General features: G+C 45.6%; 2 protein-coding genes across 2 annotated transcripts in view; both read left to right on the plus strand.

Annotated features, from left to right (window-relative positions):
* Window positions 1–13907, plus strand: part of LOC137893783 (pleckstrin homology domain-containing family A member 5-like) — a 53436-nt gene extending 39529 nt beyond the window's left edge. The window contains exons 11-29 of the mRNA XM_068739218.1: window positions 492–972; window positions 1225–1308; window positions 1977–2096; window positions 3024–3077; window positions 3902–3982; window positions 6216–6278; window positions 6362–6442; window positions 6673–6822; window positions 6941–7042; window positions 7490–7639; window positions 8030–8185; window positions 8758–8872; window positions 9295–9410; window positions 10220–10423; window positions 10520–10681; window positions 11587–11720; window positions 12109–12251; window positions 12488–12566; window positions 12828–13907. Of these exons, the coding sequence (XP_068595319.1) occupies window positions 492–972; window positions 1225–1308; window positions 1977–2096; window positions 3024–3077; window positions 3902–3982; window positions 6216–6278; window positions 6362–6442; window positions 6673–6822; window positions 6941–7042; window positions 7490–7639; window positions 8030–8185; window positions 8758–8872; window positions 9295–9410; window positions 10220–10423; window positions 10520–10681; window positions 11587–11720; window positions 12109–12251; window positions 12488–12566; window positions 12828–12885 (2533 nt within the window). The 3' untranslated portion in view covers window positions 12886–13907. The remainder of the gene's footprint in view (window positions 1–491; window positions 973–1224; window positions 1309–1976; window positions 2097–3023; window positions 3078–3901; window positions 3983–6215; window positions 6279–6361; window positions 6443–6672; window positions 6823–6940; window positions 7043–7489; window positions 7640–8029; window positions 8186–8757; window positions 8873–9294; window positions 9411–10219; window positions 10424–10519; window positions 10682–11586; window positions 11721–12108; window positions 12252–12487; window positions 12567–12827) is intronic.
* A 217-nt stretch (window positions 13908–14124) lies between these two features.
* On the plus strand, window positions 14125–26165 carry LOC137893784 (zinc finger protein aebp2-like). Its single transcript, XM_068739219.1, has 9 exons — window positions 14125–14612; window positions 15013–15223; window positions 15309–15416; window positions 15928–16114; window positions 16338–16462; window positions 19890–19957; window positions 24352–24465; window positions 25365–25394; window positions 26140–26165. Exons 1-9 carry the CDS (start codon window positions 14125–14127, stop codon window positions 26144–26146), a joined length of 1338 nt encoding a protein of 445 aa, XP_068595320.1. The 3' UTR covers window positions 26147–26165.
* The last annotated feature ends 1661 nt before the right edge of the window (window positions 26166–27826 follow it).

Raw genomic sequence — 27826 nt, forward strand, 5'->3', positions numbered from 1 at the left:
ATACTGTTGGGTTTTTACAGACCAGTGAGCATTTTCGCCACCATCTGTCAGGGGGTGTCAGGCAGAAACTCTAACGGTGCCGACTAAATTGACTTTGAAGCCACTGTGGGAACTGCTGCTTTTAAAAACTTTGTCATTTGTTGTGGTGAGGTTCTTGAGAGTCAAGGGTTCCAATTATGACTGTGCATCGACCAGACGAGATATTTTTCCAAAAACCTTTCAGAGCAATAACTTCCTCCATCTTTCTGGGGTGTGATCTACAAGGTTTTGGAGTGTCTGTGTGAATTTCTGACCATTCATCCAGAAATATACTGAAGCATGCAGATTTCCCTTTGTTGTAACTAAGGGCCTGAGCCCAACCCCTAAAACGCATCCCCATACCATTATCCCTCCCTACAGTTGCTGCAGTTCAGGCAAGCAGGTAATAGTAGCAAAAGCAACTTTTACAAAATAATATGAATAACAACTTGTCTTTTTCTGTCTCCCCCCAGCATTACATCCTACCAGACACTGCCTAGGCACATGCCAAGCCACCGGGTTCCCTATATGCCTCATTACGGCGATAGTTACCGCAGCATGCCTCGGAACAGCATGGCACAGCGGGACAGCATTTGCAGTATGTCTCCATCTTTGTACGACCAGGCCCTGGGTCCCTTGGTGACCGATAAGCGCCGTTCCATGCGTGACGACACCATGTGGCAGTTATTTGAGTGGCAGCAAAGACAGGCCTACACCAGGCAGCCAGGCCCGTACAGCAATATGGCCAGCCCGAAAACCATGATAAACCTGTCGGAGCACACTGCACCAAGCCACTCGATTCCACCCTCCCCCTCCCACGGCTCCTTGTCCATGTATGGGGGCTATTCTCCAATGCGATCATACAACATGCTCAATGCTCGTTCGGAGGTGTCCTCTCCCATCTACAGAAGAGACTTCAGCATCGACAGAAGACACAGGCCGCAACCTAACAAGGTCAGGCAACGGAAGCTAAAGGGATGCTTTACCACATTAGCAAAAATTGCAATTTATCAATGCTCTAATGTTTTTTATCAACAAAAACCACAAAGACAAATGTTCATCACACCTTTTTTTTTTTTTTTTTTTTTAAACAAGTGACAGATTAACACTCCAAAAGGAAAACTCAAGAATGCTTTTATGAATGAGAATGTTTTGGTATTTTGTATCGAATGTAATTGAAGCTTTGTGTTTTGCTGCCTCCTACAGTATGCCTACACACCTGACAGGAGATCTCTGCCTGTCGGGATCCCAGTCCAGACAATCACTGCCCAGTCTCTTCAAGGCAAAACGGTAGGTCTTCTTCTGTGCCCGTCACTGTATTCTAACTAGATATCTTCTATCAAGCACCATCCAATAATTTCAAGATCTGCATACTTGACTCACTTTTTCATTTGGGTTTTACTTGGCATCTTTTACTGAGGAGGCTATTTTCACAGGACCGGCCTACCCTCCCTTTCTGTCCTTCTTCTCCCAAGAAGGCATTGTTCTAAAATCTTTATAGACAGATTTATGCAGTAGTCGGTTGTTTGTTTCAAGTTGTAGGCCTTTGAGTGTGTTCACTTCAGGAATTCCTTCGACTTGCTTTGCATCAGTGAAGACTTAAAAAAAAAAACTCACAACTCTAAGACGGATTAGGATTTTCTACTGACTGTTCTTGTGGAGCAGAAGTGTGTACTTGATTCTGTAATAAATGCTGAACGGTTCAGAACTCTTCTGGTTTGAGTGCACGTAAGGACTGCATGTGGATGAAATCAACGACTCCATGGATAACCTCAAACCCCTGAGCTGCATGACGAATTCTTTACCTAGATTTGATAACCGTTTACCTATTAAGCGCCTGACACCTCTAAACCTCCTGTCCTGGTGTGTTCTCTCCTTTCCTCTCCCACTCCCTCCGGGATGTGTCCTTTGTTCCATTCTGGCTGTATGTCCCTCCCTTCCTCCCCCCCCATTTGCAGCCCGAGGAACTGACTCTGCTGTTGATAAAGCTGCGGCGGCAGCAGGCAGAACTAAACGGTATCCGGGAGCACACTGTAGCACAGCTTATTCAGCTAAACATGGATGGTGACAACCCAAAGGTCAGGCTCCCAGAGATGCCCCGGCAGAGTTGTGTGTTAGCATGTACCGTCTATGCCATCCGACGTGTTTAAGTTATTCATCTGGATCCATCTTCAAGGGAAAAAAGGCACAATGAGGTTTTTCTTCTAGAGTGTGCTTTAGCTGGAAGTTGTTTATCCATCCAGGTTGGAGAATAATTGGCTAATTTGCTTTCCTTCTTTTCCAAAAAGCGTGAATTGTCTGGAAAAGGAAAAAAAAAAGTACTTAACAACCAGCATGTGACTGTAGTTTCAGTCAGTTGATTCGGTTTTACTTCCTCAGATACCAGGCAGATGTTAGCCAGAGATGAAACTTAAAGCCACTGGCAAGCTCTAGGAGGGACCGGCTAAAGCGGTTAAGGCCACTGGCATGCATAATTGTTAATTGCTTTTTAAGGCTCTTCTAAGACATCAGACTACAGATTTGACAGTTTGCCGATGTAGGTCATCTTGGATTGAGGTGGAAAATGGTTGGATATGAGGGATTAAGTTTTATCGACACAAAAAACTACTACTGCACTGTTAACTTGAAGTCTCTTTGCACCTCTGAAGATGGTTTCCTAACTTGAGTAGTTGTGCTGTGCTGGTTTATTGTACAGATATATATATATGTGTGTGTATAATGTAGGCATTATTTAAATCTCAGCGCACGGCTTACTTTATTAATTTTATTTTGAGATGGAGCTCTTTTGTGTCCCGTAACACATTTATTCTGCTATCTTAGAAATTCCATCTGCTACATGACCTTGTTTCTTTCCCCGACTCTTCCCGCCTTCCTTTGTGTATAATGTAAATGCTGTGTGAAGTGTGAGTCAGAGATAGAAATAACATCAGAGGAAGAATGTTCTTTTTCCTTTATTCTCACTCTCCTGTTACCTTTTCTATCCTTTCCTTTGCTGCGGATGTTAGAACGACATTCTGTCCCGTCATCTTCAAAGGAACCTCATGTATATGGACAATCAGGTGGAGTAATGCATGAATGAATGAATGACCCTGTCTCCTGTTGTCATAATGAACTGAATAATTGCTGTATTAATCAATGCTGTCTCTTTGCTTTGCGTGCGTTACTAACCTTGTATGAATTATTTCTAATGTTAATTTGTGCAGGTGCCGCTACATTGCATGGACACACCAGGCTAGTTTTAGATCCCTAGAAGGACCTATGAATTCGTTAATTACGGTAGCCTGTGTATCCTCCACTCACGGTTAGCTATGCTAGCTACATACCTTTTGCTGCATAGTTGGACGAGCTGTGCGTCTTCCACGTAGGGTGCATATAGAGCGGCACGTATCACGCCTTTCATCATCTGTTTTAACTGCTCTGCAGTGCTTTGAGATTTTAAGCAATGACTCGAGTTCTATATGTAGCACACAGAGGCACAATAACACGTTTATGATAATAGATGTAGATCAGATCATTTCTTAGATAAACGAGTTTGCCTCAGTTTTGTGTTGCAACTGAGAAATGTGTAATTTTGAAAATGAGGCGAGGAGGCTTAACTCTTGCCGACTAACATATATTATGAACGGTGGTGCTCGCATCATTAAAATAAATCAGTTTAACTTGAGGTTTCCACCACTTGCGCTGTGCCATCTCCCTAATCCTGTTTTCCAAGCATTTTAAATAGCTTCTCTTTGCTTTATGCATCCTTGTCCTCATTGGCTTTGCTCTGTGAGAGAGAGAGAGAGAGCAAGCGAGGCGTAACAACATTCTAGCTGTTGTGTCTGAAGTGAAACGCTGCTACATACTGACACTTGCTGTATCGCTCCTCTCCACACCGGACTAGATGAAGGAAAGTGACCCTTTAATCTTCATGACTCACACTTTGATTGAGAACTCTGCCACACGGCCTCAACTTTACCAGCAAGTAAGGCCAGCCCAAAGGCTTTGCTCCGCCTCATCCTCACCAGTCACTGTTGTTATTTTGGTCTGTTGTGCAATGCTCCTCCTTCGGTGTCCAAGTCCTCATGGCATCTTGAGAACCGGCCCCTTGTATCATTTGTATCGCCAGCACCTCCTCATCCATTGCTTTCTGCCTGTTCTCTTTACGCTGAGAAGTCATACCAACATGGGTATGACTTGTGAAACGGTATTATGCTGTGAATGCCTTTCTGTTTAGTCCCTCCTTCACTCTGGTTAGTGTGTGGGGGCTGGATAAAGTTTCCTCTAGAATTTGCCATGCGTTTAAGAACCACTATAGTTAGGGCCGTTGTAAATCAAAAGCTACAGCCGCGGTTGCTCCCAGGTCATTTATGCAGCAAAGCATCTCGTCTTCACTCCATCGCTTATCTTGTTTTGTGTAGCAGTCAAGGTTAGCGCGTGTTTTTCATGACCCTTTGCAAAATGCACTCCCACTTATTTGCTAACCCACCTGGACCTAGTGGGGGGCGGGGGGGAGACTCTAATTAATGTAACTAAATTTGATGTTCCATGTAGTGTAATTTTGCAGTCGAGCGTCATGTACTGTTGTTTTTTTATTAATAATGTAGAAGATTGTTTTAATGTCATTTAAATACAGTAAAGAAAATTAACATGCATTTTCCGCTGTCATAGAACAAAATACAAAAGTAAAGTTTACAGTAAATTCAACTAGTGTTGCTTTTAAAGTACCATCTCCAGATCAGACTACCCAAAACGCTCAGGGAGTGATGAAGATGAAGACAGATGTCTCCTCATCTGTTTAACATCCGTCCCTTTCATCATTCCGCTGATGGTGAAGATAAAGATGGCAGAATGTCTCATATCGCCTTGCCACTTTTGTAAACCGCCTGCTCGGGTTTAAAAGCCCACACCCTCTCACTCCTCCCACCCATTCATTGGAGTGCCAGGTCGGTCCCACCTGTTCAGCTGTCAGTCTCCTCCTCCTCCTCGTCCTCCTCATGCCACTAGTTATCCACAACACCGCGGCGACGCTCCCCGAGCTAGGGGGGGGGGGGGCGTCTGCATGTTCTGTGTGGAATGTCATGTGGTTCTCGGGTTCTCACCTCCTATAACTGTGCTGTGTGGTTCCACAGAGGAAATCTGAGTGAGTGAGTGAAGGAATGAGCGCTGGTATACTGTGTAATCTGTAAGTATTTGGACAGCGAGTCATTTTTTGTTGGTTTCTTCGACTCTTGACACCAGAGTTTTTAGGACCAAACAGATGTGATATGATCACATGTTTGACCTGCTGAAGCCAAAACTGGTGGCTGCAGTTCAAACCTGCCAGAATGTCACAAGGGAAGATCCCCATTGGCTGCTGATGCAGCATCATTACGCCATCAAAGTGCATGCTTTGATTAATTCAGTAAGGCTTTTCTATGGATATGGCTTCTCTGGATTTTTTAGGAAAGGCAGAACGTTTGGCACTTGAACCGGACAACACAGAACGGCATCGCTGTCCTAATATTTATGGATACATGTGTTGTTTATAAACTTTAGACTGAGTGAATGGCACAATGTTTAAATTAGTTTCTGGAAACACGGGATCCAATGCAGTTGAAATAATTTCCCCAGTTTGACCACTACGTTTCCCCCATTTAAAATAAGTGGTGCGAGCCGGTCTTATGTTCTTTGTCACTGGGCTTAAAGCAGGTGTTGTGATAGCACAAGCTGGTTTTCTTACTGACATTGAACTGGTTTTGTTTGTTTAGCTGTGCTTAAGTTATGCAAGTAAACGTGTTTATAATTGTTCTCAGCATTATTACACAACATCAAGGAGATTTGTGGTTATGCTGTTCTGGGAATATCTTGGGGCAATATTGCAAAATAGACACTGGGCTGACCACAGCCAGGCAGTCTTTGGGCCAATTAGCTGCAGAGCTCTGGGCTACATACCGTAATGTGCTGACTTGACAGTTTACTATGCAAGATTGTTTTACATGTCATCGTCTAGCATGAGAGAAAAACAAGGCACCACAATTGTTGTTTAGTCTGGCTGCTTTCTCACTGTTGCTTTTCTAACTCGGATGATCTAATTCAGTGAAAAATGAGTTTCCCCTTAAAGGACAAACAGTGACTCTGTCTGAGAGCTTCGTATCGACACTGCATTAGATCTCCAGATTCTAATCTGTATGTGCGTATTTGATATTTCTGTCTAAATGTTCTGCCTGTCCTCACAGCTGGGTCCAGAAGACTACCGGGAACATGCCTATACATGTATGCCAGAAGAGATGGACACTGATGTAAGCTCTGCGGGAGGGTCGTTTTCTTGACACGAGTCTAACTACACAAAAAGAGTCGCACAACTCTATTGTGTTTTCTTTAGGCCAAACTCAGCAAGTTGTGTGAGCAGGATAAACTGGTGAGGACGCAAGAGGAAAAGCTTCAGCAGCTGTTCAGAGAGAAGGTGGCTGAGTACTTTCATTCTTTACTTGAAATCTGTCTTAGGTTTTCATTATTGAGTGAACAAAAACAACAAATGCAAAAAGTATGTGCGTGCAAAATGGGGTCGTGATTCAGGAAAGTTGTATCAATAATCCATAATGATGTTACTAGGTTTGACCAATTTAAAAGGTTCCAGTGATCAATGACAAACTGACCGTGTTTGTGTATTTGGTGTTTTGTGTATTCCTCCAGCACACCCTGGAGACGGCGCTGCTCTCCGCCAGCCAGGAGATAGAGATGGGCTCTGATAACCCTGCTGCCATGCAGAGCGTCATCCAGCAGAGAGATTTACTTCAGAGTGGCCTGCTCAGCACCTGCAGAGAGCTTTCCAGAGTCACAGCTGTAAGTCACGCGCTACACCCAACAAGCGTTGAGCCCACGTATTCTCCTCCTTTGCTTCTTCTCTACGCATTGAAATATTGTCAACCAATAACAAGTACGTTTTTTTTTTTCAAATCAGGAGCTGGAGCAGTCATGGAGGGATTATGACAAGTTGGAAGGAGAAGTGCTTGTGGCTAAGAGCAACCTGCTGGAGCAGCTTGACGCACTCGGAAGCCCTCGGGTAGAGTCATCCTCAAGGCTGAAGCGCTGCTGCTTTACTCGTTTACTCCTTGCTGTCAATCACTCGCATGTTAATAATAGCCAACCTTCGAGCTTGAATGAGAGGCAGAAATGTAACACTGCATTGAAATCCCGTTTTGTAGAAGTAACAAATGCTGCAGTGTGGAGGCAGAGTTCAAGGTAGGGTCGTGAGTGATGGATAGACTGTAGCGATGACGGGGCTCTTAAGTAAGTCTTTGTCCTTGATCGTGGGATAGATGTGGAGTCAAAGAGATCAGTTCTGAGCCAAAGAGTAAGGAAATAGTGAGGGCTAGAAAGGAGTGTCATCAGCGAAAAGCAGATCTTCATGCATCCGGCTGCATTTCTCTTCTGCTTCTCCCACAACGGCGAGTCGAGTGTTAATGCTCGGTGGTTTGTTTATATGTGTGTGTTTTCTGTGCTCACGCAGACGGAGCCTCCCAGCCAGCAGCACGTCCACATCCAGAAAGAACTATGGCGGATTCAGGACGTGATTGAGGCCCTCAATAAGCATAAAGCTCAGAGACACGCCATTGATGGTGCAAACTGCTATGACTCCTTCAACAAGCACAGAAATGAGGTGAGGCGTTGCAGAGACTCCAAACGGAACACAGGGTCTGCCGCTTTTAATCGGACAAGAGTTGATCGAAAACAAATCTTTTATATGTTCAATCGCAATCATTTGAAACCGTTATTAAAAAATATATATATTTAATGGAAGTCTTGGACATTTCCTGACATTTTGTAGAACAAAAAATGTTCTTTAGCCAGATGTTTAGATAATGATGCTCAGACTGCCAGCCTTGCTCGTGAGCAGGATGAGTGGCGGCGGCGTGTGGGGCGTTCTCTCTGGTGGTGCCACCCCGCGGGTCAGGACTACTCTTAACCAGATGGTGGCTGCCCAGAGCGTGCGTGGCGCTACCATGTGTCACCTTGCCTCGTGTCCTGTCATGCACTATATAATCCCCAGGAGGAGGAATCAGCACCCCCACGACCACCCCTACCCCAATCCTATGAGCCAAACCCCCCCACAGTGCCCCCTCCTCCCTCTCATGCCAGCGTGCGCTCTGCATCGCTCCATAGGCCAGAGGACAGGAAGGCCAGTCACAGGAATGGCGCCCACAGCGTAAGCTTGTTGACCTCGCAGTTGCCCCGCCCATCAGCTGTGTCATCACGTGTCATTGTTCGCTGTGATCGTTTCAACTTTGATTTTGATGGACATCTGATTTGATCATATCATTTCTTTTTGCAAGCCATTCCTCCATCTTTACTTTTCAGTTGGTTGGATGCCTCAGCCATGTACCCCCCCCCCCCCCCCTCTTTTTAGTTGAATTGCCTTGCCTTGCTTTTCTCTGTGTTTACGAGGTCGTTTTATTTTGTGGTGTGGTTTGGTTTGTCCTTGGATACGAAGTGAACTATGTCTGCATTTAGATGCGCCTGCCTGTCCACTTCTTTTTTCACTTGGTTAGGAGACTGTGTTGAACCCAAATAACATGCAAACTTTTCCTTTGAGCCCGTTTAATGAATTTAATCACATTGATTTACGATTGACTAATCTTTAAATCATCCAGTTTTTCAAAGTGTATTTTTGTTTAAAGCATGTTAGAAAAAAAAAACAAAAGTTGTTGATTTCTATAACTACAAATCAGAGCAGCTTTGTGTGTGTGTGTCTTGAACTCTTGTGTTTTTCATTGGCAGGGCCCAGACTACAGGCTGTACAAGAGCGAACCAGAGCTCACCACAGTGACCGAGGTGGATGAGAGCAACGGAGAGGACAGATCGGAACACCCATCGGAACATTCTGGAAACAAAGGTCTGACAGACTAGAATTTTTTTTCTATATTCACACTGAAAACAAAAACGTTCATTTGAATGAATTATGATCTGTGATTTTAAATTTAAAATGATGTTTACATGAGCATCGCTTTGATTTCAGGGCAGTCTACAGTGCCATAGCCAAGCAAAATATCAACAGACAATCTGATGGGATAATTCCTCCAGCTATAATATGTGTTCAGCACATTGAAAGAATATTATAATAATTTTTTGTAACCATCAAATTAGGGAAAAGTCATGAAATATGAAGTTAAAAAAAGGGAACTATTTGATGAATGGGGTTATATCGACCCCGAGGATAACGGAGGGTTAAAATAAACTCCAGGTTTTTTATTCGAAAGGCCAGTGCGCTGTCATTGAACAAAGTTCCTCTGATGTTTGTCTGTTTGTTTTTACCAGGGATGTCCTACCCAGTTGGCATTGTCCCACCCAGGACCAAATCGCCAGTGCCTGAGTCTTCTGGCATAGCGTCGTACGTTACACTGAGGAAGAGCAAGAAGCATGACCTCAGGGCGGTGAGTCACCGAACTTTAATGTATCAGATCATCATTAAAATAGGTCTTTTTGCAAGCTTGAACCTTGTCATTAAGCTTGTTCGACAGCTAGCACGTGACTCGTGATTTTAAAACCACACTCTCATAAGATGCCAAATTAATCTTTTGTGTGTGTTTTGTTTTCCAGCCATAATCACTTACAACCTATATAAACTAACCATTTCATCAGCGCACCACACTGTGTGGCGTTTCTGTCGTTCTGTGTTTGATGCGTTTATATAACTGAGCCCATGTGAACTTCCCTGATGGCCATACAGCCCCATCTCGCTGGTTGTTTGGTTAAGAGTGTGTTTCGGGGCTGTAGGTTTCAGCAGGACCCTGGGATATCTGCCTTTTTGTACAATCTGCACAGTTGAGGCTGCATACTCGAGCTCTGGACTGAATCCAGATATGCCAGCCCCTCCAGCGCTGCACAAATGTCTCCTTAATTAGCTTCACATCATTGGATTGCCCCGCTCAGAAATTAAAAACTGCCCAGAGTCCCTACACATCTAGCAGGTTCTTGCCACATGTTTTTGGACTTTGTTGGTACCATGAGGGTTAATATTAAAGGGCCCTTTCACAATCGTTACTGCAGACGTTATGACAGGCCTGCCCGAAGGTGTATGCAGCATCACCAGAGAACACACGATTATTCTACCTGGCCTAATGTGGATTATTTTCAGCACAACCGCTGAACAGTGTAGCATGAGATCTGACCTAACTCCATCATGTGTGACAGAGGTGTACTGCATTATTAATATTCATGCCTGTGTTTTGCTGACTAGCAGGATCGTCCACGCAGTGCAGTGGAGCAGCAGTTGTGCGCTGCAGAGAGCGGCCGGGCCAGAATGAGTGTGGAGGAGCAGCTGGAGAGGATCCGGCGCCACCAGCAGGGCACCCTTAGGGAGAAAAAGAGAGGCCTTGGCGTGCGGGGTGGCAGCCAAGAGAACACACCCTCAATTGCACAAGAAAACCATTTTCGCAGCGTGCAGGTATTGTGGTAATGCAGATGCTAAGGACGCACTTCAGTTCAGAGCAGGCCGAAGACAAATCCTCAGATTATTTGTTTGTTTTGCCGTGTTTTCTAGTCCCAAATGAGGCGCAGAGATGATGTGATCAGCTGTGACATCCAGGCGTTGGAGGCTTCTCTCAGGCAGCAGGAGGTGGTGAGGGACCAGGAGACGCCCGCCGAGGAGATTGCTCGCCTCAAAGAAGCCTCTCAGGCTGATCACTTAAATATGGACCGAGAGGTAGGAATGTCTTTTTCATTAAGCAGAGGGAGATCATTTGGGAGTTGCTTAGCAACAGCACTTTCTTAAAACCTTGGTAGAAAATCTGTACCGAGTTGTGGCCTTATTTGACGGGTACATTTTTAAAAAGCGAAAAACAGATCAGTGATCTTAGCCTAGTAGTGAAACAGAAAATAATACCTTGAGATACGAGTATAATTTGTTCCTGAACTGAGTTTGTGACTCAATTTGCTTTTATCTCAATTCAATTTTTCCCATATAAAATAACAGAAACAAATTCCATACGTTCCAGCCGCCTAAAAGCACCCAAATCAATGCTAATAACAATGGAAACAAACCTGTTTTTGTAATGGCGGTTTGGGGGGGGAGTTGGACGGTGCATAGACACTTTTATACCGTAGTTGTACCTTACAGGTAGATAATGCAAACTCAACACGGGAGATGAGTACCGAAGGTGGTGAACACATGAACTGAACGAGCACTCGGCCATCGAGTATCGGCATCTGGAAGCGTGCTTGTATCTCGATTTTAGGCTCGCACCTTAACGCTCTCCGGCCGACTCGCATCTCGGAACGCTTGTGTGTTAAAGCGCTCCTATGTCGAGGTGTTACTGTAACCCAAACAAACCTCCAAACTGAGGGTGACACAATGACCCGACCTCCTCAAATAATTCACAGCCACTCGATCTCCAAGTGCTTCGTGTTTCTTTTATTAACATCTCAATAAAAACCTTACCGTTTGTATTCCTTACTGATCTCTCCCCTCGTAGTGGGTCATGACGGTGAAGAAGAGCAGCTGTTGTTTATTTACTGTACACACTCTGGCGTGTTCTTTGTGACGTGGATAGTATTCCATTAATTACCGTAAAGGGTTAATGTGTGCCTTTGTGTTGTGTGTGTCGTCAGCTTTCTATTCCTGACAAAGTGCTGATTCCTGAACGTTATGTCGAGTCAGATCCCGAGGAGGCTTTGAGCCCCGAGCAGGTGGCTGATAAGCAGAGGAAGGTCGACCGTATCAAAGCCCTCATCGTCAAAAACAGGTAAAACGCATCATTCTGGTGAGCCTGTGTCAGTTAAACGTGATTAGCAACATGGCAGCGCCAGCCTCTTGATTTCCGAGCCCTTTGGAAGGTCTGTCTCTGCAGGTGAGTGCTGATATTTCCCCAGCAGGTCATGCATGAAAGGAATCTGGGGTTATAGTAGGTCGTCGTCGTTTCTTGCTCAAAAAGCAACCATTCCTGCCGACTTATGCAGATCAGTGCGTCGGCTGTGCACAGATGTGCCTTCCACAGTGACATTTAATTCTAAATGTCAGCCCTCTTGAATTCATTTGATATCTTGTCTGCCCCCCCACAGGGCATTTTTATTATTTCAGATGCTGATTTTGTATATTAACAGAGACCATTTGTTATGTTTGCTCGCTCCCAGCATGCAGAATGTGATTCCCAGTATGGCTCTAAACCCAGAGGAGGACGATGAGGAGGAGGCTACCATGCAAGAGAAAGAGAAGATGATTAATATCTCCTACGAGCTGGCAGCAGAGGCCTCCAAGCGCAGCAAGCTGGTGGCAGGTACATCTCCAGAGATGTAGTAAGGGGGGGGGGGTTACGAAACCTGTAAAGATTGCTATTTTTTTTATTGCACTCTTCATCCATTGTGTCTTCATTTACGGTCGTAACCAAAGTAGCTTCTTCATTCATTCCATTGACCTCAGTCATTATTATCTGTAGATTTTGGCCATAAGTCATTAGGTGTTGTTGTTTATGTGCCTGGTGTGTGCTCAACATGTTGCTCTGTTTCATTGCAGTGAAAAGCCTGTCGCCCTCTTCCTCACCCCTTCAGTCTCCCAACACACCCCCCCAACTCACTGATGGGTCTCACTTCATGTGTGTGTAGTAGCACCAGTAAGGGTTTTCATCAACCTGTTCTGTCCATACTCACAGCGCTGTAGTGTCGGGTTTCGTTTCTGCATGTCAGAATGGAGGGATTGACGAAATATATTGAAATGTGTTTGTTTCTGTAGTTGCAGTACTCAACCTAATGTTGCTGTAGAGCCATTATAGTAGCCCCTTTATATTTCGTTTTCCTGTAAAGACTTAAGTTGAAACATTTTCTTTTATAATATCATCCTCCCTTTTTTCCTGCAGCACAAGCCCTGGCCTCAGTAAAAACCTACACATGAAGGAATCAGCGTTTGAGGTATAAAAACTCCTCGTATTCTCCAAGGACATCAGCACAAGGCCGTAACTTGCAGAGAGAAACTGCCCATTCTGTACTCCGGGCTCTTACCTTCTGACTTTTGTACCCTCACTGTGACATCTGAAGCTCACACACCACCAACGATGCTTTTTCTGTGTAATACTCCTGCGTTGTTGCCACACTCTGCTCAACCTTGTGAGACGATGTAGCTTTGATACTCTTACTTACCATTGCAGTTCATTTTCAGGTTTTACAAGACTTTTAAGAGGTTTCTTATTTTATTACATTTTTATATGGTTTTAGTAGGTTATTGCTTGGTTGTTACTAGGTACTTGCTTGTATTTGAATATGGGCCATAGATTTTCAATGATGCTTAGTCACAAGATTTCAAACATACAAGTTCATGATTTTGGTTCAGGAAAGTCTTCTTTAAGTCTTGAGTTTTATTCAGACATCAAATATAGGATCACCATTATTTTATAGCAGTTATTGTAAAAAATTGTGAATGGAAAAATTTGGATACCGTATATAAAATATATAGACCCCTCTTATAAGTAAAAGCTTTGACACTTTATTGCTACGGAGTACGAATATTTTCATTTTCCAGGTTGTAATTATTTAAAATGGGATATTATGAAATCCCTGTCGCATAGATAACATTTGTGAATGTTCTTGCTTTAGTCACTGTGTTGTCTTTTTATTTTTTTATTGATTGGCAATATATTTAAACTGAGAATGGAAAAAAACAAACATATTTTGACGCTATTTTATGACATGTTTGAAGTGTTGGAACAAAAAAAAAAGGAAAAAATCTTAGCACATGTAAAAAGCAATAAAAATGTTTATGCATCAGGAGTTTTTTTTTTCTTTTCGTGTGTACAAAGTGTAATTATCAGAGGTTTACTGTGTATATAATGTACATGGTACAGCAGGATGGAATGACGTATCCAGCATATGGATGCCTACGAGATTTGTTTTGCAATTGTTCATATTTCATCTGTTTTATATCACGTTAAATAAATGTTTCTCTACCTAAATTCTTGCATTATGTTCTTTACCATACTTTCAAACAGCTCTAGTGGACATTCTTACTCAATCTGAATATCAGGGTTTCATGTAGAGCTGTGGCTCCCTCTTGTGGTCAGAGAGCGGACGGTGCGTTGAGGACCCGCCCCTTCGTCTGCAGTGAATGTGTTTGACTGCCACGGTTGGATTGCAACACACGAAGTCTCCGGCGGCACCGAAATGGCTGCAGTAGCGACGGAAGGAACATCCGCACCGAGCGGTGGGAGCTTTATGCACTCAGTTGAGGCGGACGAGGGGAAAGAAAAGGCCATCGGCAATCCGGAAAACGGAGAACAGCGCTGCAGCGTGGAGCCGAAAATGGAAGAGGAGGACGCAGAGGCCGCCGAAGGGAAGCCCGCCGCAGTGTCCGACAAGGCCGCTAGCGAAGCTGTGACAGACGGCGGCGTTGCTGGAAGGGTCAACCAGGAGGAGACGCCGGAGCCGGTGCCGGGAGGCGAACCCGTGAGCAGCGGCGAAGTAAAAGAACTGAAGGAGGAACCGGGGGAGGACAGCCGGTGTTCGGTGATGGACCTCGAAAAGAGCAAAGCGGGTTGTGAGGACGGCGAGAAGCCCAGCGGCGGCGGGCAGCTGGGCGACGTGAGGCGGCCGAGTGTGGAGATCTCATCCTCGGATGGGGAACCGCTGAGTCGAATGGACTCGGAGGACAGGTCGGTCGGTCGGTCGGTCGGTCGGTCCGGTCCGGTCCGGTCTGCACCGGCGTTGAGTGTGAATGTTCGATCGTTGCACGAGCATCCCATTACCGGTATTGATTGAAGTTTGCGCAGTGTAAAGGTGAAACTAGTGAAAAAAAAAGCACTTCAGTGGTTTTGATGACGCAGCAGATAATCTGAATTCCTAATGTGTGACTCGGAGCTTTGACACCGTCCAGCGAGATAATAGTTGAGCGTTAAACCATGACGGTGGCCATGCACGGAAAAAAGGCTTCCACGCATGGCCAGTAAACGTGGCGAGACGTGTTTGCAGCTGTTTCGTAGCTATATGGAGACCTGAAACGATGGTGTTCAGCCATCACCAACATCACTGGCATCCCTTCTCCCCTCCTTCCAGTGTCAGCAGCACGCTGATGGAGCTGGAGAGCACGGTGTCGAGCGGCCGCTCCACCCCCGCTATGATGAACGGGCAGAGCAGCGCCGGCGCCGCCGGGGTGAAGGCGGTGCCTTATCCCTGCTGCTGGGACCTGTGTCCACAGTGCTTCACCTGCAGCCCCGATCTGGCAGAACACATCAGGGGCGTTCATGTGGACGGGCAGAGAGGGGGGGTCGGTGGATGAGGCGGTGTCTCTCTGTGTGGTCCTGCTTCAAACCTCTTCTCTGCATTGTCTCTCTTTTTTTTTTGTCTCGCAGGTATTTGTGTGTCTGTGGAAGGGGTGTAAGGTATACAACACGCCCTCCACCAGTCAAAGCTGGCTCCAGAGACACATGCTGACCCACAGCGGAGACAAGCCCTTCAAGGTGCGAGCAACACTTCCTGTGTCTGCAAAACGTCGTTCGTTGGGCCGTCCTGAAAGCCTTCGTGTATTCTCCGTCAGCGAATACGTTTTCCATGTTTAGCTATGCAGTGAGAAATGTCATAACCCCCCCCCCCCCTCCCCCCGTTGACGCGTATGATCACTACTACTACTGTTGTACTTTCATCAGGGGTCACCACGATGCGTATTTAAGAATATTTAGTGTACTCCATTTCTTGTACGTTGTTAAATATGATCAAATACAATATTTTTCTGCCTCTTGATATTCTCGCCGTGTCAACATGGATGCCGTCGCGTCCCAGCAGGGGTAGGTTTGCCTACCCCTACTCTAGGGCAAGGCACGAAATGGAGGTGCGGGTCAAGTGCCAGGGCTAAGAGGGGGGGACGATGCGTCTGAGTCTCGTGTCTCTCATGCCGTTACCGTAGATAAAGTGTTCCCTAGCAGCTGTTTATAATCGATAAGCAGCAAATGCGTTGCTCTTGCTCCGCTGCAGTGTGTCGTCGGAGGCTGTAATGCCAGCTTCGCTTCCCAAGGAGGGTTGGCGCGTCACGTCCCCAGTCACTTCAGCCAGCAGAGCTCCTCCAAAATGTCCAGCCAGGCCCGACTCAAGGAGGAGTCGCCCTCCAAGGCCGGCCTCAACAAAAGGAAGAAGCTCAAGAACAAACGCAGGTGCTCCCTACGTACGTACCGCACACACTGACCCCGTCCCTCCTCGCCGTGGCTCTTTTCTTTTTTTGGTAAAGGTAACCGGTGAATGCGCTTATTACATGGAACATGTTTGTTCCAGGGAGACGGGTAGATTTCCCACGTGCAGCCTCTAATGAAACGCTTTAGCTGCTTTGACATTTCATATTTTGCTGTCGTTTCTTTGACCCATCTTATCCCGTCTTCATTTCCCACCAGCGAGGCCTCACGACTTCTTTGATGCTCAAACCATGGATGCCATTCGCCACAGAGCCATCTGCCTCAACCTCGCCACTCGCATCGAGAGTGTGGGCAACGGCCACAGCGTGGTCTTCCACAGCACGGTGAGTCCAGGGGGAGCAGCCGGAAGGGTCACACCTTAATGATTGGCTGTGGGATCCGACAGAACGCGTATAAATACTGAAAGGACTCTGATGAAAGGGTTAAATAACATCTGTTTGATGTTTTTTTGAAACATATGTTCATTCCTGTTTTGCCAGCAGGGGGAATGAAAGAGCCGCTGGTTGGAAATCACCCGATGCACTTGAATTGAACCTTGCGGATCGCTCGAGGCTGCTTCTCTCTGTGATTCACAGGGAGCACAATTGGGTTGTTGTTGTTGTTGTTGTGATGTATAATGCTTTGTCCACTGGGAGTCCAGGTCTTGATACATTATTAATTCACTCTAAAATGCCTTTGCACCTTCATAATTTAGCACGATGGGGGGGGGGTCCAATGACAAGTTCTCAAGCTGTGACAGAGTAGAATATGAGAATCAGATATTTTGTGTGAGTGATAAATATCAGCTTCATTTATTTTTTTGGTGTGGCTGCTTTTTTTGTGCCGTTCCACTCGGGGGCGCTCTATCTCTGAAGATGTTCTCAGTGTACACGAGTGGAAACAATAAGAGCTTATCATCTGCTCCCTTTTCTCCTTCTTTCCTCATTCTTGGAGACACGATGTCCCGCTCATCCCTTAGAAATCACAGAACGCAACTGAATTAACTCGTCTGAATTACGCACCGTAGGCCTGCATTATTTGTTTGTAGCAAATATTCCAAATAACTTTGGGAAAAAAAACGTTATTTAAACTAAAGGCCATAAAATCTAAAAATTATTTTTGTGATCAAATTGTCTACAACAGAAAGTAGACACTGAAAACACACTAGATTTCACTGAGCTACAGAAGTCAACGTGTCGTTCAGGTCACATTAAGCGTCCCTGAAAGTGTCCGGTGTGCACTTTAAGACGAGCTCATAATCAATGCTTCTTACAGCAGTCCAACCCTCTGATAGGCTTGTCTTTCTCTCTTTTTTTTTTTTGGAATCTCCCTTTCAACTCTCTCCTGTTCTTTCTACAAACTAATCGCTCGCCAGCAGCAAAGAATAAAGTGAAAAGCTCAGGATGAATAAAAAAAAAACCCCGACTGAACATAAAGCTTGGGAAGAGGTTAAGAGAGGTAACCACATATTTGGAGTGAAACTGAGAAGGAGGGGGGGGAGAGGAGAGGAGCGAATGGAGAGAATCGGAGCTGGAGGAAAAAGTAGGAGCAAAACGGGGGTTAAGTGAAGGTCAGCATCGCGGAATGAAACGGAGGGGCCAGCAGGGCAGCGGTCTTCTTCTTTGTAACCCCGGGAGGGTTGTGGTGTAGAAGGACTGCGGCGCTGCGCTAGACCCCGGGCCCCAGCCTGTGGAGACGGAGCAGAGCTCTGGGGGGGGGGTCTGTGGAGTTTGGCCCGTCAGCCCGCTGACACGCCAGGGCGACTCAGTCATGTTTATGATGGGATATTTTTGTTATTGCGGCGATGTGCGTCATCCACAGCTTGACCCCCTGACACCAGACAGGCACCCAGTTTTAGCCGAACGTCCCACAGTTTTCACTGCCTTGTTTCGGAGCCAAGCTAATATCCACTGTTCCCTCCCTATTTCATCCAGCTCTCGCCCTCCCTTGCTCTCCTCCTTGGTCTATGGAGGATTAAATACTGTCCCTTTAAGGTACCATTGTTCAATTGTTTGCTGCCCAACGTGGGATTCTGGCTTGTTCTGCAGCGAGACCCTTTTGTTGCCCCCTGACTGAAGTTTTCTCCTCTCCCTTGTGTTGCTTCGGCAGTGAATCGACCCCCCCCCCCCCCCCCCCGGTGAATAGATTGCATATGACCAAGTAAAATATCTGACTGATTCTTCCAGCACTGACATCACAGCAGAGAAGCGATGCGTCGTCCACAAGAACCGCGTCAGGGGGCAGGAAGCCTCCACGTGTCCGTCATCGATCACCATGCCCCCCCCCCCCCCCCCCGAGTCCCTGTCAGGGGAAAAGAGATGCAGACATCTCCACCATCCAGACTGCAGCACATGAATTTGTTTTCATAGGTCAAAGGAAAGGTTTAGATTTTTACACAAATATTATCTCAGTTAAAGTGAGACGTGCTCAAGTATCAAGTTCCATCGCTCGTGCTGTTCCTGCTGCTCCGTTCTGCCTCGCTCGCTTTTCCGTTCTGGAAACGTGTCGGCTGCAGGTTTTATAATATAAACTATATGTAATATAGGATTAGGGATTTGCAAAGTTCTTCTCACCCCATCTGAATTCACTTGATTTGGCTTACAGGCAAAATGGGGAGATTTAATTTTCTAACAGATGAGTCTAGAATTTTTTTTTTTGCAAATAATCCAGATACTTAAATGTATTTTTTTTTTTTTTTGTACAAGACCTGAAATCACAAAAGTAGGTCTTTGTCTACAAATATACAAATGTTCAGATTTGTGAGACAAACAAAACTGTTTTAGGTTCCTAAAAAATAAAGAAAAATAAATGAGTTGTAGCCTAAAGCTGGGATGTGAAGAAGAGCTGAGTAGTTCTAGGTCTCTGTATTCATCTCTTGTCTCAATGGAGCCCCCACCCTCCTGTCCTGAATCCAGTTTCCATCAATGCCACAGTCTAGAGCCTCAAATAAAGAGAAGGATATCCAAGTGCGTAAGAGAAGATCTTTACATGTGAGATCATTCCTTCTCCTAATAATAGACATTCCTCAACCCCCCCCCAAAAAAGCCGATTGACGCAAGTGCTTACATTTGTAACTATTTTTGACACTTGTGTTTATTTTTCTAGCTTTTTCTTTTGCTTGCTGCCAATATTTCTGTGAATTCCAGACCCGTTTTACTATAAACCAACGCAGCAGGAAAGATGAAATCTTCTGTATTAAAAGGGGCGAGCTCTTAAATCAATCCGGTATTGTCTCAGCTGCATTAGCGCAGGATGAAAGGCCTTTAAAGTTCGAGGTTGTGTTTTTTGGCAGATGGATTCTTGAAAATCGCATCACAACACGCGATTAACGGATGACGTTAACGCAACTTCAAATGTTAGTGTTGGTCTCAAATAAGACGCACGCTCGCCTGGAGCCTTTAAAGCGTGCAGCGGCGACGTAATCCGCCACGAGAGCGGCGTCTTCTTCGGCTCTTCAGAAAGTCCGCTTGCGATGATGAGAAGTTCAGAGTTTAATCCAGAGAGGGGTGGATTATCTGCGCTCAATAGCGCGTTATGCTAACCTAAAATCATAAAGTCACCCTAATATGGAGGTTGGATTTTATACCTTGGTGGTTAAAGTTCATGAATGAAGCTGCTTTGCTGTGTATATAAGGAATGTTAACGGTACAGCAGAGTCAAATGAGGATGAATGAAACTTGGGAAACAGGAAGCAGTCGTGTGTAGTTCATAAATGTTGTGTTTTACGTGGCTTAGCTTACCCTTTTTTGCTTGATTCGTGTGTCTGCGCAGGTGCTGGCCAGAAGGAAAGAGGGGACGGGAAAGGTGAAGCTTCTGCTACATTGGACGCCTGAGGACATGTGAGTCCAGCTATCCCATAAACGTTTACCTCAGTTCATCTAATAAGTCACCGACCTCAAGAACCGTCCTGGATCCACTTCACACTTGGCACGTCACTTTCTGGGGGTCAAAGGAAGTACGGTGTCAACTTTGGTGCGGGTTTGACTTGTGACGCGTCGAGAGTAAACACGCGAACGGCGTCCTGCTCAGAAGAGGGGTCTGGGACGTGTCGACAAAAGTGACGGCGCCTGGTCTGAATCAGCGGGTTGAAGCGCGATTCCTCAAACAGAAATCCTCATCCTCGATCATCTAAGATGAGCATTTTATTTTATTTTTTGCGGTATTTGATTCAGAAACTGAGCAATGTGGCGCTCTGTGAATTCTGCAATCCTTAGAAGGAAAAATAACGGGACTAAATCTGTCGTAATGAACTGCGTCACAGACTCCTCGAGATCAGTTAGCCAGATGACTACTCACCTAAATAATTAAATGGAGCTCTGTACTTGCTCGAAGACATTGGGTGAGGTTGATTCTGAAATACTCCTTTATGTTAGTGCATATTTTCAGTAGAGGTTTCGTATGAATCACGTACTGTAGGTTCGTAGATAACCTTTACAGTGTCAGAGCTACAAACCTCTTGCACATGCTAACCATAACCAAAGTGGACAAAAGCAGCGTACATTTCTCTCTCTCTCTCTCCCTGATAGTTTTACGACGCTCCTTTTCATCCTGTACACTCGACATGGTGCCATTCCTTCACGTCAGGGCCTGCTGTAAATCCTCCCAGCTTCTTCCTCTTTGCTAATATTTGTTCTGGAGAGCCCGGGCCCCCACGTAGTCCGCGTCACACCGGACTCTGACTCTCCTTAAGGGCCCATCAGTCATAATTATCAGCGAGGATCTTCATGCATGTTGTACATGGAGAGGACTCTTCCTGTCCTGTCCTACTCTTATGAACCTTGGATCGATGCGCAGCGTGTATATCGTAAGAAGCAGCTTATCATCAAAGACACTATATGTTTGGGCCAGGAACCAATTCCACTCAAAGAAGTGGGGAAGAGGAGCTCCCCACCAAACCTCTAGTCAGTCCTCCCACACTCTCATTAAAGGTTCGACTGCATGGACTCTGAAAATGATCAGAGAGCACAGAGAAATAAGAGAGGAGTTAAAAAGCGAATGGAGGGAGGTGGGAGATGAGAAATGAGCAGAAAGGTGAAGGAGGAGAGAGAGAGAGGGCACGGCAACAAGGTTAAGGGAGACAAAGTAGATTTTGGATAACAGAGAAAATGGGTTTGGTGCAAAGGATGGCGGGGCAAGGAAACCTGGATGATGCATTATGGAGTCGATTGCAGCTGACAGCTTCTGATGGACACACTGTAACTAAAGCCTTCATCCTCCCCTTCTTCCTCTTCTTTCCTTTCCCCTTTTATGTTCCACCTCTGCCATCTCCTCGCCCGACACGTGGGAGTTTTAATCCGGTGCGGAGACCTAATGAGGTAAAGGGGGGGGAGGGAGGGAAAGATGAAGTTCGGCGATCAAGAAAATCTAGTCTGAGTGATTCCTAACAGAGATGGATGCGGCGGGATGGATGGATGAAATGATGGGGAGGGACAGACGACGGAGGAGTAAGAAGTGGGTGGTGGGGAAAGCCGAATGAAGAGGCAGAATGAAGTCAGAGAGAGAGAGAGAGAGAGTCGAACAGATGGAAACGAGATGGTGACGCTAAGTCATATTTGTCCCTCAGACGACTGCTGTGGTCGTCAACGTGCACGAGCGTTCAGTCCACGTATGACGAGGCGAGTCGGCAACGGAAAAAGGATTGCCAGGAGAGTTGCGTTTGGAAGGTGCCATGAATAAGATTCCTTTGTGTTGCTGTTCTCCAAACACGAATGCACAATTATATAACGGACAACAATTACAGCTTGCATTAGAGGAGACCGACACAACAATGAATCTTTCACTTCCACATTTGCGTTTCTGGTTGTTTCTGGTTTTGGAAGCGTCCTATAAAGTCGCTCGAGTGAAGCTGCATGAAGGCTCGGCATCGTTTCTATGGCGCTGCCTCGTGCACCTCGTGCACCTCCTAGGCCTGCGGTACCGCGCTGCAGAGGGATTCAATGAGCGCTAGATTCTTTTGAGAAGCGGATCGTTAGTTGGCACAGTTAATATATAATCTTTGACCTGTAACATTCTGTGATTTGACGAGCAATACGTCGGTAATGTTTAGACATCATCAAACGCTGTGACCCCCAAACAACGGAGGTCAACAAGTCCTTGTGTGTTTGTACACGTGTGTGTGTGTGTCTGTTCAATCATTAGCCACGTGAATGTGGGGATACATCCTTGCACATACCGTTCACATCCTAAGTGACACTTATTAGCTCCTTTTGGATTAATGACTAACTGATTTACATGCGGTTGAAAGAAATGTGTCCCAAAGTTGAAACTTAATGGCTGCATTTAGGACTGAATATCAGGCAGGGGAAAATCACCGGTCGAGTTTCCTTCTGAAATATACATCTGCACACATTTACACGACATCCAAATTCCACATCCATAAAAGTAGAGTTATATTTGCGTAAGCGCATAAAATGTAAACGTTTCTTTCCATGGCCAGTCGCTGAACAAGGTCGACGATGATCCTGAATGTTTCAATCATTCTAGCAGCACCTGAATCCTGATTGGACGCGTTGTCCGGTCGCTGGTGACGTCACTCCATGGCCAACATGCTCGTGAACATTTTGTCCTTTCCTCCCCGTTGAAGCCAAATATCTCTCCTCAGAACCAACATGATAGTTTGAGGACAGTGTCCCACTTTTACCGTGCACTGCAACTGTTCGGGTGCGACTTCTCGGCATCGATGATGCACTAAAGCTGCTTTTAATGATGCTTTTACCGCATTATCGTTGAGAGCTGATATCTTTAACAAACATCCCGCTGGGCAGCGGTGTCGGGTTTTCATACGCCCTCCACATTTCACACTTAGTTTCTTGGTCAGTCTTTTCCGGAGCTGCAGCAGTCGAGTGGCCGCTTAAGTTTAACCGTTAACATTCTTGGATTTCATGTCGAGCCCCCCCCCCCCCTTCCAATGTACATGTCTGGCTCGTAAGCCAAAAAACGTCTAAAAAATAAATAAAATTGTCTTTACTTGGCTTAGTGGGACTGAAAGGAGTCTCTGGTGGAGATGAAAACCTGTGGGGGGGGGGTGATTTGAACACTGATGTACACGTGTACGTGTGACGCGCCAACCCCCCGCTGCAGCCCTGCTGTGTGCCTCCCATCCATCAGAAGATAATCAGTCTTCCGTACAGCAGCACAGTCGCTGTGACATGTTCAGGGGGACTCGGGAGAGCAACACATCTGCTCACACACACATCCGTGTGTGTGTGTGTTTTGTGTATTTACCTCTCGGTATATCTCCTTTATGTAAATTGTATGTACCCTACTGTCGTTGTCTGAACATTATACTATGTTCTAAATTATCCTTAAAGAACCCCCCCCTCCCCCCCTCTCTATATTTTCCTGTTCATAATTGAAATAATCTCACATAATTAAATGTTTTATCACCTTCTTGTTCCGTTGTGCTGAATGTGCTGCAGGCAAAGTGTTACCTGCACAACATCCAACTGAAAAGGCTGACTCGGCACGTGAATGAGTGATTTGGCTGCACAGTTCCCTGCTCGCCCAACTCCGGCCTCCGGTGTGTGTGCGTGTGTGTGTGTGTGTGTGTGTGTGCGCGCGCGCGCGCGCCTGTGTGTGTCCGCATCTCTGGGGGCTCCAGTGATGACGCACATCGTGACGGGGGGAATGCTGGGGGCGGAGACGGGACGGCTGGAGGAGGATGGGGGGTTTGCAATCGACTGGCTAAACTCTTTGTTTCCTCTGCACCTCGCCCCGTGGCGCCGGCGCTCGCTGGCCCCTTCTTTCACGTGCAATCGCACCGTTGTGGCGACACGCAGCTGTGCAATGCTTGTGTGTCAGGCATCCATGCAAACACGCCACAATAGCAGAAGCAGTCTTCTCTAGGAATCGGAGAGATAAGAAGCATTAAAATTTAAAACTGCAAAGATACGCTAGGGGGGTAATTTCAGGCATCCGTGCCTCTGCAGGGCAGAATCTACTGCTCCTCCCGAGACACCCGAGTTGAAATAAGACTCAAATAGGGGGGGGGGGGGGGGTCGGTTTACATGAGGAGTTGAGAGGAATTGGTAGGATGGGGAAGAAACGACACAGAGTGAAATAAAATTCAAATGATCCTTCCCAAAATGACGCCGGTGATCAGCGCTCCAGGCAGCATGTGTAGTTTCATTGTAGCATCGTCCTTGCTTTCAACCCCGACCTTCTCCCATTCTCCTCCTTCAGGAGGTCAAACCCTGCTGCTCACGTCTCCGCCCTGCTCTTGTGTGCTTCGCAGACTTCCAGATGTGTGGGTCAATGAAACGGAGCGATCGCAGCTGAAGACTAAAGTGGTGCACTTGTCGCAGTTGCCGCAGGACACGGCCGTGCTACTAGATCCTAACATCTACAGGTGAGTTAGTGTATGACGGAGCATATGGACACACGCACAGACGGGCTCTTTGTGTTTTTGTGTCATCTATTGCACCGTCGTCCACCAGGTGGTGCCGACTCCCACCTTAAACGACACTTGGAAAGCGTCGAGCGGACGCGGTCGGGCTGTTTGTGTATGTGCTCGGGGTTTATTTTGTGACGTGGTAAACACTGGGCCTCCCGATGAAGGACATGCTTCATCAACAGTAGTGAGACACGAGGACAATGAAAGATGGCCGTCACTGCTGACCTGTAGATGTTTCCTCTAGTGGGCTGCGTCTGGTGTTTGATTCATGTGGAGAGATGACGCGGTCTAAACCACGTTGTTCATTTTGACCAGCAAAGATTGTAATCTCTCTGACAAAGTAACTCCACAGAATATATATTAAACTGAGGCTATGATACTGTTTTCTTTTTTTATTTAATGAATTGCTTTCAGATTTAGGTCATCGATCAGTGAGATGAAAACTAAAGCAGATTAGCTTTATGTTGCACCATGAGAGGCTGTAAATGTTGTGTGAAGGAGGAACAAAGTGCCGGTCGGCCCAAAGGCAGGAGCTGCTGCTGGACTCTGGTTTCATAGCTGAATAGAACCGTCAGCACTCAGCCAGTTAATGTCAAGATCTTCCCTATGCATGAAATCCCCAAAAGAATGAGGTGGTTGATGCCTGTGGCAGTCAATACATCAGGATATGGAGCCCCCCCCACCCCCTTTCTGTGAATGCGGCGAGCAGCGAGAGTCTTGGGCAGCGATCACCTCTCAGCAATGTTTCCACGTTGCGGTTCTTGCATTTTGTCTTGCATCACGCTGATCTCGTATTGTCAGATGCTAAAGATGCTCTTACTCAGTTCAGTCACAAACTCTGTCTGTCTTTCCAGAGCACTTCCTCAGAGGCGGCTGAAGTGCAGGTATGTTTTGACACTTCACCGATTGGGTGTTCGTTAGATATAGGTTGTAAGGAAACGGGCTTTACTTGGTTGTACCCTGGGCATTATCATCTTGTACCGTGCAGACAAAGTGTTCCACACAAAACTGCATCCACTTACGAATGCTATAATGTATGCAAACGAATGGGATGCTGTTATTCGAGTGGTTTAATTATTTTCTTTTTTCCAGACGGGTTTTGATTGAGTTTTAAAGAAAGGCTTTGTTCGCAGCAGATTGTCTCGACTGCACAGGAAGGGCAGGCTGATGCATACGTCTTTCTTATCAACAACTGTTCAGCTTTGAAGCTCGCAAGAGGGAGCTTGTTTATCCTCCCCATTGCTCATCAGCCACAAGCCTGCAGTATATTGTGGCGTTGCACTCATCGCTTTTATAGGAGTCTTGCTGCAACATAGATGAAACCGTGCTCATGGTTTGAAGGTAGAGCCATGTTGGATGCATCCTCAGTAGCAGCCATGTCTCTGATTCCCGAATGAGGAAGCAGTTTCTCAGCTCCTTTTCAACGCAAAGACATTTGTTTGGTCAGCAGTCGCTTCCAGAGCCTCGATCCTGGGAATTCTAAGACAGCAGAACTTCACTGTTACTTTCATTAAGTCAGTCGCGCGTCGTTGTGTAACTGTTGCAGGAAGTCAGCTTGATGTGTCGACGACTTGCCGTCTGACCAGCTCATCGTCTCGTCTCCATCTTCTCTTCTGTGTTTGTGTTCAGCCTCTGAGGACTCGATACGTCAGGGGAAAAGGGTCAACCCTCGGACATTGTTCGTCTGTCTCTGCTTGAATCCAGAGTGAAGTGGCCATTAAAGGAAGTGCAGCAGGGATTCGTGTCAGTGCTCCTGGTTTTTTTTGCTCTGGAGTTTTGTAAATCTGAAATGACTGTCACTGACTTTGTTTATAAAATGGGACTAACAGTTTTTGAGTTTGTGTTCATCAAATCCTTTTTTTTTTTTTTTTTTTTTTACTTTAAATAAGCATCAAGCTGGACTGAATTGTGTATACTTAAAACCCAGTGGTGTAAAATACATACGACTGTTTTGTGTAACCTTGTCAGAAAGTACAGCATATTTTATAACTTGTGTTCAAATATATTTATGCACATTTTTAACTTATTTTTCTACCATGACGCTGTTGTAATGTGCATTTATGTGGGTTGAATCAAACTATATTTACTGTGATAATCAATGTTTAACTTTGACTTATTGGGGTATTTGGACATTTTGAAGTTTAAGTACATGGTTATCAAATTATCCTATTTATACTCACTGAATGCAGTACTTCACTAAAGTGTGTGCCGATGAAATGTGAGGTTGTGCCAGTCACGTCGGGAGTCATGTTCATTGTAGTGCAAAGTGTTATGAGAGCACAAAGTCGGTAGTTAAGGACTCTGTAGAGAAATAACAATTCAGCATATACAGTGTAAATGACATCAGCACCCCACAAACATGAACTGTCGATCACATTGTGACCTATGATACAAAACACTTTATTGTTTAAGTGTGTTTTCTACTGTATGTATTCCCTGGAAATAGAATACTCTTTATAATAAAAAAAATTAGGAAGCGACAGACCTCAGAGTTTGTGTGTGCAGATGGAGGATGTGAAGAGGAGCAGCGCATCTATTGTGGTACTGGTATTGAGTTCCATACGTGTGCGTTGGAGGGATTGAAGGATTTACTTGGCGTCCATTAACAGACGAGCTTTGGAAGCGTAGTGTGGAGAAGCTAATGACTGGCCCCAGCAGGGCAGAAACCCCCTGCCCCAAGCCGAGCTCAGGGAGGGTTCTGCTGTAACGTGGCTCAAACATCCACGATTCATGCCAAGTTTAGGACTCAAACATGTGATATTCTTTTCTTTTAATTGGGAGGTTACTGGAGGTTTTTATAGGGAGGCTATTTTTTAATGCTCTTATGACTAATTGCATTTGTAAAGGTCTGGAGCAGCACATGGAACTGCTTTGTGACAAATTATGGAAAACCAACTTCCTCTTGGTGTTGCTGTATTTAAAACTTTAATGCACCGAACTGTAAGAACGACTAAAAAAAAAAATGTAAAAGCAGAACTTGAGCCATAATGTTGGGAAAGTCAAGCTTCTTTGCAAAGAATGATTTTGATATCTTTAGATACTGGACTGAACAATTCACCTTTTAAGGGGTTCGGGTCATAAGTCCATTAAGAGTTTCAGAAAAGATGGAATAATGAAGGTTTATCCCGAGTCATGCTTCGTTCCTTTGCTGCCACCTAAACTCATTGAACAGTGTGCTGGACTTCGGTCGGCGGACGTGAGGAAGCCACCACTGAAGTTCACTTTTTTCGCATTCCAGAGTTCAGTCGTTCGTGAGTCATCGAGGAAGACAGCTGATTGCACCCATCGGTTTCTTGGAGCGGTCGGTAAATAACGT

This window comes from Brachionichthys hirsutus, chromosome 5 (assembly GCF_040956055.1).
Source record: "Brachionichthys hirsutus isolate HB-005 chromosome 5, CSIRO-AGI_Bhir_v1, whole genome shotgun sequence".
In the NCBI taxonomy this organism is placed as follows: Eukaryota; Metazoa; Chordata; class Actinopteri; order Lophiiformes; family Brachionichthyidae; genus Brachionichthys; species Brachionichthys hirsutus.

What these genes read in the sequence shown, in the direction of transcription:
- LOC137893784 (XM_068739219.1), top strand. Translation starts at nt 14,125, where the DNA reads ATGGCTGCAGTAGCGACGGAAGGAACATCCGCACCGAGCGGTGGGAGC. An exon ending in GCGTGGTCTTCCACAGCACG is followed by an intron (nt 16,463 to 19,889) that starts GTGAGTCCAGGG and finishes GTGTCTGCGCAG; the next exon opens with GTGCTGGCCAGAAGGAAAGA. An exon ending in CATTGGACGCCTGAGGACAT is followed by an intron (nt 19,958 to 24,351) that starts GTGAGTCCAGCT and finishes TGTGCTTCGCAG; the next exon opens with ACTTCCAGATGTGTGGGTCA.